Genomic DNA, 19,272 nt, shown 5'->3' on the forward strand with positions numbered 1-19,272 from the left:
GTTGCCCCACACAATACAGCAACATCTAATGGTCAAATATTATACACTGTCCCTTTAATGAAGAATAACAATGCCAAAGTGCATTGATACCTGCGTTTAGGGTCAAAAAGCAAACTGGCCAGCAACCGGCATTTTATTTATTTGTGGGTCTATTTGTGGGCAAGTTCAGCCTTGTGAGGTCGAAATTATTGTGGGGCTTGAGCTACTAAATTGTATTTCAAATATCGGGGGCTGGTTGAAAGAAGAAGATAGTCACACCTGCACAGGCATTGCCCAAAGGTTTGGACACAGGAAAAGAAACCACATGAGCTGATTTGTCTCTATGGCTACCAGGTTGTTAATCTGACCCAGTGTCATCTCGCCCATGGACATGTTTGAGGTGGACAGACGCAGGATTTTGTTGTAAATCATCGCCTGTGTACAGAAAAAAATAAAATGAAATAAGGGCTGAGAAGTGAGCTTTCTTGCATTAACTGTACACACACAGATCACAACATCTCACCAGCAGGGCTCCACGCAGGTTGATGCCAGTCTCTATGGTGACATAGTAGGACGCCTGCAGGAATGTCCTCTGCAGCACCAACGCCAGGAAGAGCAGCACGGCAAGAACCGACGTGTTCTGGAGAAGCTCAGTTGACAACATGAAGTGGACCCCAAAGAATCTCTCCTGCAACAATACACATGGCATACACCTGGATATACCTCAGTGGTCAAAATACCCATGCTTTTATCGTCCCCCTGCCAGGCTATGAAAAAATAATGTCTAACTGACTTTCTAACGCCCGCCTCCCGTTGAGTACCCTTCCTTTTTTCCTCTACAAGCCAAATAGAGTCAAATATGAGCCATCACACTGAATGATGGATATCGTTTATAATTTGCTGCTCATGGTCTGATTGATCCCCCAATCAATACTTCATATTGACCAATATTTGCCCAGGGTTAACTAAATTCTGTCACACCCCTGACCACTAGGCATAGATCTCTGGAGCAAAACCCTGAACACCAAGAGTCTCAAAGTCAGTTTACATTAGGGCCACCAAAGTTAGAGTTCAGATGAAGTGGGACCACATTAGGGTCTCCACAAGATAAAAACCTTCCACTATTCTCAAATATATATTTTTTCTACCCAAAATGAGAGCTAAATATAAAAATGAACTGTATTTAAAAGATAAATACAGTGCTAAGGATATAATGATAAAAAAATATATGACAATAGTGAGCATAAGAATGTAATCTAAGTGGGTAGAAAAATCCAACTAGTGGGAAGTCACGTACATGCTCTCTCTCTCTCTATTTTGCTCAGTCTCATGCTTTTAATGTGAAAGGCCAGCAAAGTACGCTGACTTTCAAATGCCACAAAGCACACGGCAAGTGGAACACTGTTTTTAAAAGGTAATTTTTTGATAAGCTTTTATCCCGCACGCAATGTAAACGTAGTTGCAATATGAAATGAAATGATCTGTATTTTATATAGCGCTTTTCAAGTCAATGACTTCTCAAAGCGCTTTACAATGTGCTCCACATTTCCCAATAGCGGCCTTGCAGCCATGTAAGGCGCTAACCTGCTTATTGCTGTACACCAAAACTTGCCAACCTTTTATGACGACCAATTTTCCCCAATTATCCATCTATCTATCTGCGCCGCTTATCCTCAGTAGGGTCGCAGGGGTGCTGTAGCCAATCCCAGCCATCCTCGGGCAGTGGGCAGGGGACACCCTGAACTGGTTGCCAGCCAGTCGCAGGGCACACAGAGACAGACAACTCACTCGCTCATCCACACCTAGGGACAATTTGGACTGGCCAATTAACCTAACATGCATGTTTTTGGAATGTGGGAGGAAACCGGCGTGCCCGGAGGAAACCCATGCAAGCACGTGGAGAACATGCAAACTCCACACAGGAGGTTCGATCTCATGACCTCCGGACTGTGCCGCACAGCCAATAACCACTTCACTGCCTTGCTGCCCTTTCCCGGATTAAATTAATCCAATTTCCATTGATGTAGCTTTGAAAGGAGGTCATGAATGTACCACCTTATCTTCTACCGGTGCACCTAATGTGCTTTAATCTATCAATAAAAGCAATTTAGCAAGTGGAAAATTTCTCACATCATTTTCAATCGTTTAAAGCGATTGCCTAGTCGCGCTGACATCTGCCGTTCAGCTGTGACAACACCGACCACTCGCCGGGTCCTTGTCAACACGGCGACCTTCCACAAGGTTAAAACCAGGCCCCTGGGGACCTCGGTTTCTATCATTTGGTCTGACTGGTCACCAGGCAATGGAAGGACACAAAACAACAAACCGGTCGCCAAGCTTAGAAATTCCACAAATAGAAAAATGAAGGACTGGTCGACCAAAAACAAACTTCAGCTAGGAATCAGCGGACGTTTTAACCAATAGGTCACCACTCAAAACACAAGGAAGGGTCATATATTTACGGAGAATCTTGTGATCACACCCAGTGAGTCATTGATTGGTCGCGGGACCACCCAGCGACCCAACTCGCGCTAATAAAATCAACTTGTGAAAACAGGCTGAACAAATTTCTTTGGATTCCAGATACAGAATTATTCCGACGGGATGACGGACAAAAAAAAAAAAAAAAACATTGTCACCTCCAAAAAAAAAACAGCAGGTAGAATATTGTACATTGAGAATTTTCCACCTCCCATGAGTCACTCGTTTGGGCAGTTCCTTACAGGGTTTATTTATCAGTTACCACAGATACTTTACACCGTTTCAGTAGCAAGGCATTCTCGTGAAATACAAAAATGTTGCTCCAAGTTTTGAGTTAGAAAAAGTAGCCCCATCTGCTGGACAGTAGGGGTGGGCAATACTGTACTAGGAATTTTGGGCCAAACTAGGTAACTACAGGGTAGTATCAATTGATACCAATACCATACTTTTTGCTTGGAAATGTCATGATCGTTGAATAATTGAACCATCCCCCCCTAGAGTTAGTTTAAAACTTATATAAATACCGCACCAAAATGTATCGACTTAAAAGGTTTCATTTTTTGAATTAAATAACGACAATGCAAACTTAAGTATACAAAAACTGGAAAGATTTCTAATTCAAGTGTTTCAGAAAAAAAGCCAAGAGAGTCGAACACAAAAAGCAGCAATGTAACCAAAATACAAATACGGTATAACAATGTCAACAACGAGACAACTAAAGAACCTTCCATTGGACAAGTCATTAATGCAAATAAAACATCAATTGTCTTTCATCGGCTCGGTTGCCAAAGTGACAATGTATGAACAAGTTTATGTTCAGGAACATTATTATGTTTACATTTTTGGTTGCAGCGTGTTACTCTCTGCAGGGTGAGCTTTTTATGATTGTATTTAAATTTGTGGTGTTGCAACAGTAGCAGATTTCATTGCATAAACTACACCAGGGATTGTCATTCTCTGTAGAAGAAAAAAAAATCCACACTGTGCTGCGTTATCTGTTTGCCTCTGTCATTTTTAGCTTCAGTTCACTGTAGCCCTCATTTCTCTATGGCAGGCAGGCCATGTAGGGAGAGATGCTGGAGTTGAACCGTTCAGTCTCAGCCCGGGCAGAAACTTAAGAGTGCCTAGGACACTGGATGAGAGAGTGAAGGGCTGTGCCATCTCAACAGAAAAGACTCACTTTTTGGAAATTTGTGGAGGAGCGAAATATCGCCTCCAGGACAACAGTATTGATCCAATATAAGTACTTGCTTAGTATCGATACGATTGATATTTAGATTGATCCGCCCACCCCTACTGGACACAATTGGTGCAAAAGAAGTTTAACCCAAGATTTGGACAGTGTAACTAGCTCAATCTAGAAGTGCACAAAAAAAAAGTGGTGAGAAAAAAGCAGTACTAAGAAAACCAAGTCATTCTACCAGGGCTAACCCTTATCTTGTCCGAAGTGGAGCCCCCATCTTCCTCCAGCGTCAGGTTTTTTACGATGCCTGAGATGCAGAGCGGTCCAGCAAAGCCCAGCAGGTCAGCGAGATAGCGGAAGGTGCTGCTGAGCAGGATGGGTCTTCCAAAAGCCCGGTACATGGAACGCCAGATAGACGGTGCCCGGTCCGGGTTCTCAGCAGTCTGTGGTAGTGAAACGGTTAATAAACTATGTTGCTTCTTCTCAGCCTGCTCACTTCATGCTAACTTATAATGCGAAATGCAGCAGATCATAGAGTTTTGATTTTGTAAAGCTAATTTGGATTAAAATTTTGTTTTCCGTTTACTCAAACACAAATCTGGGTCAAGCGTAGACCGATCCTTAGTTTGAGTTAATGTGGGTCACAAAAAAGAAAAAAGAAAAAAATAAAGTTGTTTACTATTTTTCTTTTGTGTGTTTTTTGGGTTTGATTTTTTCTAGTGATGCTTGAAAATGGTGAAAGTAAGAAAAGGCCTGTTTCGAGTAAATGTACGCACAAAAGAAGGAGCTGGGGCCGTGAGTAAAATAGATCCAAATTCTGTACAGCTCCTTTATACAAGCTAAAAATAAGTCAATTTCTTTAGGTTGTTTAAAAGCTAAACAATTGGGGTCATATAGTCCAAATCAACTTGATAATTTTATTTAAAGGGAAAGTGTGTATTAATTGGCCACTAGGTGTCGCTCCATTGTGTTGTGCAACATAAAACAAGTGCTAAAAAGCACAAGTAAGAATCCAAACTAGAGACTCAAAGACACCATTTTCTTTAAATATTTTAGCCAAGCCTTTCGCAAGCTTTTTGTTTTTTTCTGGGTACCAGTAGCAGAAAAATGACCGAGAACCGCGTCAATTCCCTCTGTGTGAGCCTCTTGTCATATAAAATAAATGCCAAAACCCAGACTCACAATTATTTAAAAAAAATGCATGTTTATGATACTTTGTGTAAGTTTCTTTATAATTTAAATCAATGTTGTTTATGTTCTTTTAATTATGTTGTTTACCAATAAGTGGTACTAAATTATACACACTGTCTCTTTAAAAGGGCATTTTGTAATATCTAATGCCATCTAGTGGTACAAAAAAAATTTTCATTCAGTAAAAATAATAACACATTGATTTGAATACCAGGCAAAAAATACCTGAACAGTCAAACCAATGTTATTTTTATTTAAAAAAAATATAGGATTATAGTTTAGAAATTTTTATCCCTTCTCCATATTGGAACCCATACCTTAGGTCGCCACTATGTTTGTCTGGCAACTTGCTTCTTCGCTGTGCTCTATGGAACTGGTTTTTGTTCGCATTAGACAATACAGTGTCATATATGGTCAAATATTACACACAGGGGCTTCAAAGATCAGTAATCCCTTTAGAAGCCCTCCCCAAAAATGGCCATTGTGTATAAAAGAACTGAGTAAGATTGTTGATTTATTTTCTCTTTGATTGAATCATTTAAAAAAACAGATTCAGTTTGTTTTCAGATACAGTAGTTACATGGACCCTGCGACCATACTGAGGATAAGCGGTGCAGATAATGGATGGATAGTTGGATGGAATTGATCCAGATCATACCATTTCTTCATCCAGTTCTGGGTTATTTTCGACCCAAGTGTTTGTAGATTCTGTGTACAAACGGATTTTGCTTCTTCAAGGTAAACTCACCCTCTGGTCCTCATAGGCATCTTTAAGTCGCAAGTAGTTGGTCAAAGCTCGCATAGCAATGGGCAACTTGCCGATCTTCTTCAACTCGATGGGCCTCTTATGGGCCCCAATAATTAAGGGGTTCATCCACCAGTATGTCGCCTGGCAAAGGAGCAACAGTCAGGCTCGGCCTGAGGTAAAAATGGCGTATCAGGATCTTCTTACCTTTGACAGCAAATTGACAAAAGGCTGCAGGAAGCGGACCCCCAGATCCTGCAAGTCTTCTGGGGGCTTCACCTTCTGAGGGTTGGCGAAGAAGACGTATTTCTGCCAAATTAAACACATAATAACTGGCTGCAACGCAAGCTGGACAGTGGAAGGCATGCCATACCCTGTTCTCGTACATTTATTTAAAGATTCTCACACCTGTAAGATTATTATATCGCTGCACATACGATCTATGAATATTACATCATTTAGAGCATAGTTGGGCAACGTTTTTGATTGGCAGGTTGATTTGGATTCATATTAATTTGCAGAAGGGCCAATCCCAAAACAGTTTGCTATCCAATACCTCAACAATTAAATGAAGGAAAAATATAATGTAGCTGTATCCAATTTTTCTCATTTTGTTGCTGCTATTTCGAAAAGACTGTCTCATTTTATGCCTTTATTTGTAAACATTCTATTCATGAAAAATATAACAAATGACAAAAAAATGCAGAGATTTTCTTTTTAGAATAGCAGCAATAAACAAACATGCAGACATTTATCTACAAGTACAGTACTTTTTTTATAAATCTATAAATATATCATCTATTCAAATTTGTTTGAAATACTCTGAATAAAAGCAAGCAAGGTAATAAAAGTAATAAATTAGGTCTCTTTTAAGCACACAATTTGTTAGTATACAGGACATAGGAAACGCAAAATGCAATAGAGCTAGCTCGGATTATTTTTTTCATTTAATTTGATGAATATCTTTGTCGATATAATAAATACCTTATAAAAAAAATAACAAGTAGAGAAAAATGTGGCCTGCAATCTAAATATTGGGGAGACTGTGGACAAGAGTGGTAGAGATTGAACTCATTTTTATTACGAGTATCTATTAAAACTGTAATTTACATACTTTTATGATATTTTTAACATTCCGCGGGACGGATTGAAAAGCCTCATGGGCCACATGTGGTTCACGGGCCGTAGTTTGGTCACCGCTGATTTATTCAATTCACTAGGCAGAAAAAAATGGAATACTTTTTCATCCAGACAAAACTGTCACATTTTAAACAATGCTTGGTCACATACAACATACATTTACGTCCATTAAAGATAGATATATTAAAGATAGATATATTTTTGTTTCGTACAGATTTTCCCTCAAACAATATCTTGACTTGTATTGATACTGATGGAAAATTGTGTATTTTTCATTTTCTATTTATTATTCACTTTTATTACCCTTTGTCAGTGGTTGTCAATGTGATGCCCGGGGAGCCCAGGCAGCCCCCGAAAAACACCTGAGTAATCCGTGCACAAGATAGCTCATCAGTGATTTCAGTCATTGTGATTTTCTAGGAATTTTGACATCATCATCTTTGAATACATGATCAGTTCTTCCTCAATTTTTTTTAAAAATTAGTCTGTATTTTATGTATGAGCGTCACTGTTTTGTGGTTGACTGAGCCTATTTAAACCCTACTTCTAATAATCACAACTTGGCAATAGCATGATAACAACATAGTAATAACATGATATGCGCTTTGCACCAATCAGTAACCAAAAAAAAGAGGTTCTGGCTTCAAAAAGGTTAGATATCCATGCCCTATGCAGTCTTGATTGGTTGCCTAATAGAATTGTGGGTGTTAAAATTTTGCGCACCCTAATTCGGATCACGTTGATCTCAACTGCCATGAGTAGGCCGTAGAGAAGCACCAGCAGAGACGTGATGCCAAATCTTAGTTGTTCCATGTCCACCTCGTACACGGCAAACTTCCACAGCTTGATGGACTTGGTGATGAAGGCAAGGACCCAGTAGATGAACAACACTGCGGAAAACCAAGATTTTTTTTTTTTTACGTTAATTACGGACTGTAAGTCGCTACTTTTTTTTGTTCCATTTTAAATACTGCAGCTTTAAATACGGTGAGGCTTACTCTACGTGTATTTGTGGCGGCACAGAGGAAAGCGGCGAGCCTCTTTTTTCCACTCTAAATAAAAAACACTGCAATGATGTCTGGAAACATTTATGACGCCCTTCAAGAGAAATTATTCAATAGTTTGGCATCATTATTCATATAATACATAACAAGAGCAAAAGGGGATGTTTGACTGTACTTTATTCAATATTTACAGCGCACTCATGACATTTAAACTTTTTTACCCACAAATTAAGTCCTCAATTTATGCATCTAAATCGAACAGCATTGTCATTTATCTTTAAGACTACTCTTTTTGTATCTTCAGCATTAGTGTCATTTTGCTGAAGGAACAATAACAAGCGAATGCAATTTCGTCCATTACTGCGGCAACCGCCAATGACAACAACACAAAAAGACACATCTGCAATCTGACACTATTCTCCCTAGTATGGTTGCCCTGGCACTTTTGTCTAGAAACATAAGGCTCACATTTTCCTCGATGCAGCCGTCATTTGAGTTTTGTTTAGGCGCAAAAGTTAATATGTGCTCGTCTTTGTATTAGCCATCTTGAATAGTCACAGGATCGGAAATCATGTGACCAAAACAACTCTGAAAAGAACTGAAAGATGCAGCTGAAAGCAACGTCAGTTGTATAGGAGCAATGCCAAATTCTCCACACGGTTGGGGCCAGGTAAAATGTAAGAAATGGACATCAAGTCGTTCACTTCTATGGCTGTTTAAAATCTGGCGCACTTTGTACAAAGACAAAATTGAGTTGCTTTGAGTCAGGTGCGCTCTGCAATATGGAATTTACGGTACATTATTTAATTTCATGGTGGGATTTTTTTAAATGTCATGTAGCTCTCACCAAGGAGAAGTTTGGGGAAGTTGGAGGTCTCGATGTTGTGGTAGTAAACCACAGATGTGGTTGCCGCCACAAAGCCCATGAAGGCAGGCATGAAGAGATGCAGGTGGTTGGTGTCCATCATCCTACAACGAGGTGCAATCAAAAAACAGCATCATTTAACGCTACCTCACATGACATGTGTGGGGTGTGCCAAGTTGTATGGAGGGTTAGATGGACTCACTTGTTGGACACCACACCCTCGGCAAACTCGCAGACATGTACAAAGAGTAACGAGAAGGTGAGGATCCACCTCATGTTGTGTCCTGGGAAGTGCAGCCAAGTGTTGTGATGGATTTGCACCTTGGAGCTCTGACTGCCCCACCCTGAAATACGGGTGCAGATACACAAACACACACATACACGCCTCAATTATCACACCGGTCCCTCAATGGACAGAAAGCCAAAGGGCTATCTCTTTTTACATTTCTTTTGGTTAAAAAACTATCAATGACGTATAGAATCGGTGCAATCACCGAAATAGAAGAACCAGAACTCAAGGAAGACTTTGACAACCCTCTAACAAACCTAAGTAAATTGCAACAATACTCACAGGTTTTGTGGAGGATAAAGAATATAGTTATATATAGACAAATGTATCCATCATAAACGTCTGATATTATGGTTGCATTTTAATCATGGATTAAATATGAGGTCTAGAACCTGTATTTATCTATATTATCAATCTCTCAATATATACAGTGCAACTGTCATCTCATAAATGCTTAGCACAGTCGTTTTTTCATGGTTCTGTTCCACTGTATAACATTAATGATCATGATTTGCATGTTGTTACTGAACATTAGGATCTGGGTGTCACTCTTACTTCAAACCTAAAGTTTAGCACGCACATCGCCAAAATTACCAACAAAGCCAATAACATAGCATCAAACATTTACAGAAACTTTTACAACAAGAACCCAGCATTCTTAGTTTGAATGTTTTGCGTTTATGTTAGACCCGGGTTAGAATATAACAGTGTTGTGTGGAACCCTTACTTACTCAAGGACATTAACCTACTGGAAGGAGTTCAACGTCAGTATACGAAGCGGATACCTGGGATGCACAACTTGTCATATCCGGAAAGACTACAAGGACTGAACTTGGACTTTTTGGAGCTCTGCAGAATTCAATTTGATTTCATTTTTGTGTTCAAAGTACTGCATGGAATGATCGATGTGCCTTTTGATCAATTTTTTGAGTTCTGTCGTGTTGATGGTTTTCGTGGTCACAGATATAAGTTACGGGTGCTTAGACCTACCAGCAACTTGCATGGAAACTTTATTTCTTTCAGGATACCAAAAATTTGGAATTTTTTGCCTGAGCGGGTTATTAGTGCAAATACGGTGCAAACCTTTAAGCAAAGGTTGGCAGAAATAGATCTGTCAAATTTTCTTAGGGGAGGGGGCGTAAGGTGACCATATTTGGCCATGCTCACTCTCAGCATTAGTTTTTTTTTTGTGTGTCATGTTTTGATTAATGTATCCAATAATACCTTTAATAAACATTTCATATCAAAAATCTCACCATATCTACCAATCTTTTGAGTATTTTAATAACATTTATGACCATATACTACTTTGTTCGATTGTGTGCCAAAATGTATGTTGATCAATAGCTTCTGTTCAACTGTTGCTTCTTACTGTTCATCTGTAGCATTTTTCACAGGGCGTTGGCAACAATTTAGTTTGGAAAGCAAATTTTCCCCACTTTTTCAATTACGCATCTTATAAACTCTTTGGTCCTACCACATCTAAATTTAGAGTTGAGGTTCAGAAAAATACCCAACTTCATCATTTATCAAGTGGTTTTCAGATATGATATTTATTTTGGAGTTTTTCAGATTGCATCCAAAATTTCCAACATTGACACTCAGATATAGTACCGTATTTTCCGCACTATAAGGCGCACCTAAAAGCCTTTATTTTTTTCAAAAGCTGACCATGCGCCTTATAATACAGTGCGCCTTATATATGGATCAATATTAAGTCGCAAAGTCTTGCAACTAAGGCAAGCAGCCGCAGACTAGATTTTCCCCCAAAGGCGAAGTAATCTGCGGGGTATGCTGGGATTTATATACCGGCGTTTCATTTCCTAACCAATGTGTCAATCATTATTTGAATCAGTCACTATTGGCTAAAGTTATTCGGTGGTAAAGGGGGGGATCCTTTTTATCATTTACAGGCTCGCATAGGCTAAAGGGGCGAAACAAAGCCTGCAATTGGCCGAAAAAGATGAATGTGAATCACACGTTGGGTTGCACTACGGCATAGAGAAAACCTTTTTTACTATTCTGTATTTGTAAATATTTTACTCTCCTGGATTTACTACACCCACGGATATAAGAGGACCATGGTTACGTATCATTATTGAACGTGATGGCTGCAAGAGAACTTAGGTGAGCTATGCGGCTTTATACTTTCCCGGTATCTTGTTCTAGAACGATCTTGATGTTTCTGTGATGAGTCTATTTTTAAACTAAATTCAAATCAAAGTGTTTATTGTCATATGCACAGTAAAGAACCCCGTTTCCCTGCACGATAAAATTCTTACTTTGCTGTCCACACAGTTGCCAGCAAAAAATAAAATGGAAACTAAGAAATGTTTGGCATTTCTTGAATCCCAAGACTTTAACCTTCCGAATTATACTGGACTGTCTCAGAAAATTAGAATATTGTGATAAAGTTCTTTATTTTCTGTAATGCAATTAAAAAAACAAAAATGTCATACATTCTGGATTCATTACACATCAACTGAACTATTTCAAGCCTTTTATTATTTGAATATTGCTGAATTTGGCTTACAGCTTAAGAAAACTCAAAAATCCTATCTCAAAATATTAGAATATCATGAAAAAGTATACAAGTAGGCTATTCAACTAATCACCTGAATCATCTAATTAACTCGAAACACCTTGCGAGGGTTTCCTGAGCCTTAAAAACACTCAGCTTGGTTCAGTAAACTAAATCACAAGTATGGGGAAGACTGCTGATCTGTCTGCTGTCCAGAGGACCATCATTGATACCCTCCATCAGGAGGGTAAGACACAAAAAGAAATGTCTCAAAGAGCAGGCTGTTCACAGAGTGCAGTTTCAAAGCATATCCACAAAAAGTCTGTTGGAAGGGAAAAATGTGGCCGGAAACGCTGCACAACCAAGAGAAATGACCGCAGCCTTAACAAAATTGTGAAGAAGAGCCGCTTCCAGAAATTGGGGGAGCTTCAAAGACAGTGGGCTGAAGCTGAAATCCAGGTATCAAAAGCCACAGTTCACAGACATGTCCGGGAAATGGGCTACAATAGCCGTATTCCCATGGTCAAGCCACTTCTGAACTCAAGACAACGGAAGAAGCGTCTGACTTGGGCTATGGAGAAGAAGCACTGGACAGTTGCAGAGTGGTCCAAAGTCCTCTTTTCAGACGAAAGCAAGTTTTGCATTTCATTTGGAAGTCAAGGCGCCAGAGTCTGGAGAAAGGCTGGAGAGGAGCAAAATCCAAGTTGCTTGAAATCCAGTGTAAAGTTCCCACAGTCAGCAATGGTTTGGGGAGCCATGTCAGCTGCTGGTGTTGGTCCACTGTGTTTCATCAAGTCCAGAGTAAATGCAACTGTGTACCAAGAGATTTTAGAGCACTACATGCTTCCATCTGCTGAAAAGCCCTATGGAGATGAGGATTTCATTTTCCAGCATGATCTGTCACCTGCCCACAGTGCCAAAACCACCAGTAACTGGTGCACTGACCATGGCATCACTGTCCTTGATTGGCCTGCTAATTCCCCTGACCTGAACCCCATTGAGAATTTGTGGGGTATAGTTAAGAAGAAGATGAAAGACACCAGACCTACAAATGCGATGAGCTGAAGGCCGCTATCGAAGCATCCTGGGCATCAATAACACCTCAGCAATGCCACAGGCTGATTGCCTCCATGCCACGCCGGATTGATGCAGTAATCCGTGCAAAAGGATTCCCAACCAAGTACTGAGTGCATCAATGGACATTTTCAAATGTTTGATTTAGCTTTGCTGTTATAAAATTATTTTTTTACTTGGTCTGAGGAAGTATTCTAATATTTTGAAATAGGATTTTTGAGTTTTTTTCAGCTGTAAGCCAAAATCAGCAATATTCAAATAATAAAAGGCTTGAAATAGTTCAGTTGATGTGTAATGAATCCAGAATGTATGACATTTTTGTTTTTTTAATTGCATTACAGAAAATAAAGAACTTTATCACAATATTCTAATTTTCTGAGACAGTCCAGTATTTGGAACGATGCCTTTGAGTGATTGGTGACATCGTACAGACACTGTTTCCGTACATGTCTGAGAAAAGTATTTGCTTCTATGAAAGCTTTCGGAATGTTAAGGGGGTAATAAGTTTGACTGAACTATCTGACTATTTTGTCAACGTTCCCATTGCAGCGCCTTATAATCCGGTGCGCCTTATGTATGGAAAATATAGTACCAAAAACTATTTTTTAGGGGTGCGCCCTATAACCCGGTGCACCTTATAGTGCGGAAAATACGGTACTCTCCGGGAGTTGAATGATAAGCTCAATTAGCTAAACCATGTAAACCAGGCATGCCCAAATTCCGCCCGGGGGGCCAGTTACAGTCCATGATCAAATTTCGCAACCTCCGTTGCAAAATTGACAATACGTGGGCCACAAGTATTGTTAATGCAATATAAAATACATTTGTAAACCCCCCCCAAAAAAATCACAGTTTTATCAGATGATGGCATTAGCCCTTTGGCCACCTTACACTTGGCTTTCTGTGAGAGTTTTAGCCTACACCATTTCCGAAATGGCGACCGGAAATAAAAAAAGGAAAGTTGACTGTGTAGAAAATTGGGTTATTTTCTCATCGAAGTCCGATACGACTGCATCGGCTTAATTTGCCAGGAGACTGTGTCTGATTTCATAGAATTGGATACCAAAATGTACTGCTAAACGAAACATGCCGACTACAAAAAGCTAACTCGAAATGAACGCTGTGAAAAGTTGAAGCAACTCGAAGCCGTTTCAACAGCACAGCAGCGCTTTCTCACAAGACCTTGCGAATAAAATGAAAATGCTTTAAGGCGAGCTACGAAGTTCTTGCTGATTGCAAGAAAGATATGGCTCTTTTCGCGAGTACATCTGGCTCGGAAATCAATTTAGAGACATTGCAATCTTCTCTGTAACCTTCCAATTTTAGTGTATGCGAAACAAAGCAAACCAGAGGATCAATTGTTTGGTCTAATATATATATATATATATATGAAAAAGTTTCAACTACAGTCCACACTCGGTGTTACAACCAACGGCTATACGTTTCCACGGAATCTTTGTATACTGAAGCTCATTAAACAATGTATGTTCACTGTTGAGACAATCTATGATGAAACCCAGAGAATAAACCGTACACACCCGAAGACACCAGAGAAGCACCCAAATTTGATTGAGTGAGCGGCAGGGGTGGATTGATCCCTGCATTAATAGCGCACTCCCCTAAAGACACTTGTATCCTTCTCGTTTGCAGTATTTTGTGACATTTTTACGAAAGAACTTTGCTCACACCTTGCTTTAAAAAGCATTATTTCAGACAAAAATGACGGTAAAAATGAGCTGCAACGATCTTAAGTAACTGCAGGAGAAAGACAAATTTTAAGTGGTATATTTGTTGATATGTGACAAAGGCTACAGTACAGTGGGACCTCGCTACTTCGCGGTTCCACGTTCGCGGGTTCAGAGCTTCGCAGGTCTAAAAATAATAATAATAATTTTTTTTTTTTTTTAAATTAAGCATTTTTGAAGGGGGGCGTCGTTACTTCGCGGATTTTTACTTTTCGCGGGTGGTTTTGGTCCCCATTAACCGCGATAACCAAGGGATTACTTGTCATTATTATTATTTCATAAATTTTATCATCAAATGTCACACAGTGAAATCAAATGTGCTGAGGAATTACCTTTTTTCTAGAGAGCAGGTTTGGTGGTTTTGCTGAATTTGGTCTTAAAATATACAGTATAGTGTAGCTTTCAAGGTTCCCAACCCCTGCTTCAAATTATTGACCCTTTATAGCTTTTGTATTTTTTGTTTAAGCACTCATAAAAAAAATGTTTATTCTGGCAATAAAGAGGGAACTTTCGCATTGACTCACCAATGAAGAGGATAGGGAATGTGATGAAGAGCAGGAAAACATGCGGCACAAGGTTGAGAGCGTCCACGAAGCAGCCATTGTTCAACACGCCGTCTTCCACGCTATAGCCGCTCACATTCTCGTCGTTGCCGCAAAACGACAAGTCCATGGCTGCGCCGCTTTGCCTCCGTCTAGTAGTAACAAAGTCATTTGACGGTGCATTTCAACACCTAAACTCCAAGAGCATTTAATTATTGCTGGATTTGACCCAATCAAACAAGGAAATAATTGAGAGTTTAAAGGACCAATGCATATTACACATTTCAACAATATACAGTGGGGCAAATAAGTGTTTAATAAACCACGATTTGTGTAAGTTCTTCTGCTTGAAAGGATTAGTGGCCTGTAATTGACAACATGGGTCAATCTCAACCTTGAGAGAAAAAAAAGTATTTGGTCACCTACAAACAAGCAAGATTTCTGGCTGTAAAAGAGGTTGAATTTCTTATGACGGGGTTCCACTCGTTACCTGTGTTAATGGAACTTGTTTTAAGTCATTATCGGTATAAAAAGACCCATGTCTATAACCTCACAGAGTCGCACTCCAACTCCACTAGGGCAAAGACTAAGGAGCTGTCGAAGGACACCAGAAACAAAATTCTAGACCTGCACCAGGCTGGAAAAACTAAACCTGCAAAAGGTAAGATGCTTGGTGTACAGAAATCAACCGTGGGAGCATTTATTTAAAAAAGGAAGGCATACAGGACCATTGATAATCTCACATACATTATTTAAATGCTTTTTAATCTACATGTTATATTGGGTATTTTTGTATTCTATATCTCTTATCTTATTTTTTTTATGAGGATAATGCTGGAAATTGGAATTTCCCTACTGTGATGAATAAAGTATTTATCTATCCATCTATCATCTATCTATCTATCTAGCAGACAAACAAGAAGTGCCATATAACATGCACATGTAGATATCTGCATGTAATATATATGCATTCATAGATGCAAATGAGAAGGGTTGAATAGGTCTACTCTACACACTCTTTTTTTTCTGGTATGGCTGATGTATCTGAGACTTTCGGCAGATCATTGAAAATGTTTGCCCCTCTTGTCTAGTATGCAATAAGTCACTAAACCATTTATCTTCCGGTCGCAAGTAGTGAATGTGTGGAAAGTATTGTAATAAACTATTGCAGGGGAGATCATTCAACATCTACAACGCTAAAACCAAATAACTTTTGGATTTGCATTAGACTATTCAACATGTGTTATTCGAGGACTAAGAAGAGTATTCGACATATAGACCACTGGTTCCCAAATAACTATCTAACAGATTAAGACCCTGAACAAATGCTACTTGCGGTGGAAATACTTTTTATGGACTTTTGTTTCACTAATTTATCACATTGTACACTTTATCTTTTTCTAGTGTTACCAAAAAAAGGTAATATCGAAAACAAAAATTAAAACACTTCCTTATACACTCTGGTGAGTTTTTGGAAAGCAGACAGAGAGCGTTAAAGACACTTGACACCCTCCTCCATATATGACTTAAATGCCTTCGCCCAAATGAGCCAAACATAGCGCACTTATTTTAATTGGGCAAAGATGACGTCATGTTGATATTGACGTCATTGTATAGCGTAAATGACGTCATAACGCATATACAACAGACCTTTAGAAGAGAGCAAATTAATAGTTCAACAGTTTAGAAAGTTTACCTCAACAAGATGAGCAAAATCTCGTAATCCTCACTGGCAAATATTCATTCCTGCAGAAATAACAGGAAAAAGAAAGTTGGAGGGGGAAAAAAGGAGAAGAGATGTTGTAGTGCGAGCAAACCGGGGAGCGAAAAGTTTCTTATTTTTAGACGCGCGCCAGGATCAGCTGCTCAGCATTCTGATGAGTTGACGTGCGTGGGGTACATGGAATACTTTGCCTTCAAAATAAAAGTCATTTATTGCAGCACGCAAAAACCCAATTAAAACGCCAACAGGATCAAATACTGAAGATATAACACATTATGTGCGTGAAGTCACCAGCGCTATGATTCAGCATAAACAACTGAGTTACACTTTATCTTTTACTACAGTATTCACAATCTAATGGAATTTTAATGTTGTTGTTTTTTTAAGAAAATATGGTTTTATTTATATGTGATTGAAGAAAATATTCTTAAATCAACTTGACATGGTATCATTTCAGTCGAGTGCAGAATCAGAAACACTCAACTATGTGCCGAGCAGTTAGCCCTCGTTAAAATAACCCTTGTTTTGAAAGCAGTTGTTTTACGGCTTCCGGTAAATTTAAGTACTGCAAACTTGACACATCTTCGCTGATCATTTTTCCAAAATTGAAGCATTTTAACGATTGGGGTTGAGTTTAGGACCACTGTTGGAGTTCTGATAGATGTAAACCTTTTAAAAAGACAGAGCCCCTTTGGATTAGCAACCTAAACAGCCTTGATAGCTCCCATTTCAAATAAAAAGCCTATGATTGCCAATTCAAGCAGAAAAAAACTGATCTATTTATTCAACCCACACATTTATAATGGGATTTGTAGTGTAAAGCTCCCATGTGCTTAACACCCAGACAGACAGAACCCCTTTTCAATCTGCATTGATTGATAAACACTTGCATTAGTCATCAATTAAACGGCAAATGCACAAAAACTATAACAAATGATTCATTTGTTGGATTAAACGTTGTATTCGGCATGCTGGATCTAAACAATAGATGTAAAGATTATTGCAACCGCGGTAATTTTAAAATTGTCCCGCCTCTACAGCTCCATCACTTCCGACGCCAAAAACAAGGGAAAGCAAACACTACCTATATTAAATTTGGCACAGAACATCGTTTTAAATGTATTGTTTTACTGCCGATGTCATATATGACTTAAAACGATATAAATATGTGATTTATTTGTCTATTTAGAAATGTGTGATATTGTAGTCGCGATGCTATCTTATATTGCGCATTTTTTTCTACGGTGTTCGGTAGTGGTCGGTCTTTTCACCTGCCCGGGTGCGTCTTCAAGACAGGTGAAATCAAAAGGTGAATCTTCAGATGAATGTCACGAGAAGCACAAGTGGAAAGCTTACCCTCTGTCTTAATCGGGCTTAAATTTGATGTATTGATGCCAATAAGCCGTCCGATCACCTTAAGGTAATGATGACGTTACTCTGAACCGGAAATTGTTATAATTTGCGTTATGCTGCATGAGAACCCACAGAGTATTCCACAATAATATGTTAAAATTGGATTAAGGGGAGAAGTTTGATTAAAGACAAAAAATTCGAATCAATACCTTGATGCTTTATTTTATGATTTATTGTGGGATTTTTGTTGTACATGTTTCTGGACAGAAGTCAGAATATGTAGAGCACAATACAAGCCACTCCAAAATGAGGTCGCTGTCTAAGTGAAAATGCCCAATCTTACATATTGTATTATTCACTTATTCTTAACTCAACTTAAAATACATTTTTATAACATTTTTCATACACCGAAATGCAACTTAGAGTGCTGTAAAAAAACAAACATTGAATGTACAGTACAACAAGAAAAGAAAATTCTTTTTCCCTGCCCGAGACCCCGTAACATCAAATTCAAGAACACACACACAAAATAGGGAAAGAAAAATACATAAATAATTTTGAAATAAATAAAAAAAAAACACAATGGCAGCTTAGCGCAGTTCTGAGGTCATGGCCTCAACTCCAGCTACCTGCCTTCCTGTGCAGAGTTTGCATGTTCTCCTAGTGCCTGCGTGGGTTTCCTCACACATTCCAAAAACGTGCATTCCTGGTTAATTAGCAGCTCCAAATTGTCCTGAGGTATGAATGAGCGAGTGAGTTGTCTGAATCTCTGTGTGCCCTGCGACTGTCTGGCAACCAGTTCAAGGTGTCCCCTGCCCACTGCCCGAAGATACCTGGGATGGGCTCCAGGACCCCTGAAACCTTACTGAGGATAAGCGATGCAGATAATGGATGGATGGATGGCTGGCTGGCTGGATGGATGGATGGAAAAGAGATTGATGAGCGGACAGATAGATTGGTTAGAGGATGGATGGATGGATGGATTGGAGAACAGATTGATAGGTGGACAGTCAGATTGTTTAGAGGATGGATGGGTGGAGCATTGGATGGATGGAGAACATATTTATGTGCTGACAGACGGATTGATTAGAGGATGGACAGGTGGACGGATGGATGAATGGGTGGATGGATAGATGGATGAATTAATTGATTGGAGAAACGATTGATAGGCCGACAGTCAGATTAGTTAGAGGATGGATGGATGGATGGATGGAGATCAGATTGATGGGCGGACAGACAGATTGGTTAGAGGATGGATGGATGGATTATGGATGGTAAGACACAGACAGGCTTGCAGTGATCTTTTTGGGAAGTCCAGAGAGCAGGGAATGACAATAATCTGAAATATAGACGGATTGTGAACATTAGTTTCGGCTTGCAACGCCTGAGCAGAACCATGGACTTTATAAAAGACACTTCTCACCCGGGCCACCACCG

The 19,272-nt window shown here is 39.3% G+C and overlaps 1 protein-coding gene across 6 annotated transcripts in view; it reads right to left on the minus strand.

The window, feature by feature from the left end:
• The window catches only part of abcc9 (ATP binding cassette subfamily C member 9), a 47,249-nt gene extending 30,534 nt beyond the window's left edge, over positions 1 to 16,715 (minus strand). For 4 of the 6 annotated variants that reach the window (XR_015852110.1, XR_015852109.1, XM_088348384.1 and 1 more), the window contains exons 1-10: positions 16,456 to 16,715; positions 14,742 to 14,911; positions 8,791 to 8,932; positions 8,571 to 8,692; positions 7,443 to 7,609; positions 5,787 to 5,888; positions 5,583 to 5,723; positions 3,892 to 4,086; positions 503 to 667; positions 259 to 414 (exon numbers count right to left, since the gene is read on the minus strand). Coding sequence is in view for 4 of the 6 variants with exons in the window: in XM_088348384.1 (XP_088204510.1) it covers positions 259 to 414; positions 503 to 667; positions 3,892 to 4,086; positions 5,583 to 5,723; positions 5,787 to 5,888; positions 7,443 to 7,609; positions 8,571 to 8,692; positions 8,791 to 8,932; positions 14,742 to 14,889 (1,338 nt within the window). In the remaining 2 variants the exon portion in view is untranslated. The remainder of the gene's footprint in view (positions 1 to 258; positions 415 to 502; positions 668 to 3,891; positions 4,087 to 5,582; positions 5,724 to 5,786; positions 5,889 to 7,442; positions 7,610 to 8,570; positions 8,693 to 8,790; positions 8,933 to 14,741; positions 14,912 to 16,455) is intronic. The other 2 variants (XM_088348385.1, XM_088348386.1) reach the window with 2 other exon arrangements.
• Between the last annotated feature and the right edge of the window lie 2,557 nt (positions 16,716 to 19,272).

The sequence above is a fragment of the Urocampus carinirostris genome, chromosome 11 (assembly GCF_059441175.1).
Source record: "Urocampus carinirostris isolate Australia breed hairy pipefish chromosome 11, RoL_Ucar_1.0, whole genome shotgun sequence".
Lineage (NCBI taxonomy): Eukaryota > Metazoa > Chordata > Actinopteri > Syngnathiformes > Syngnathidae > Urocampus > Urocampus carinirostris.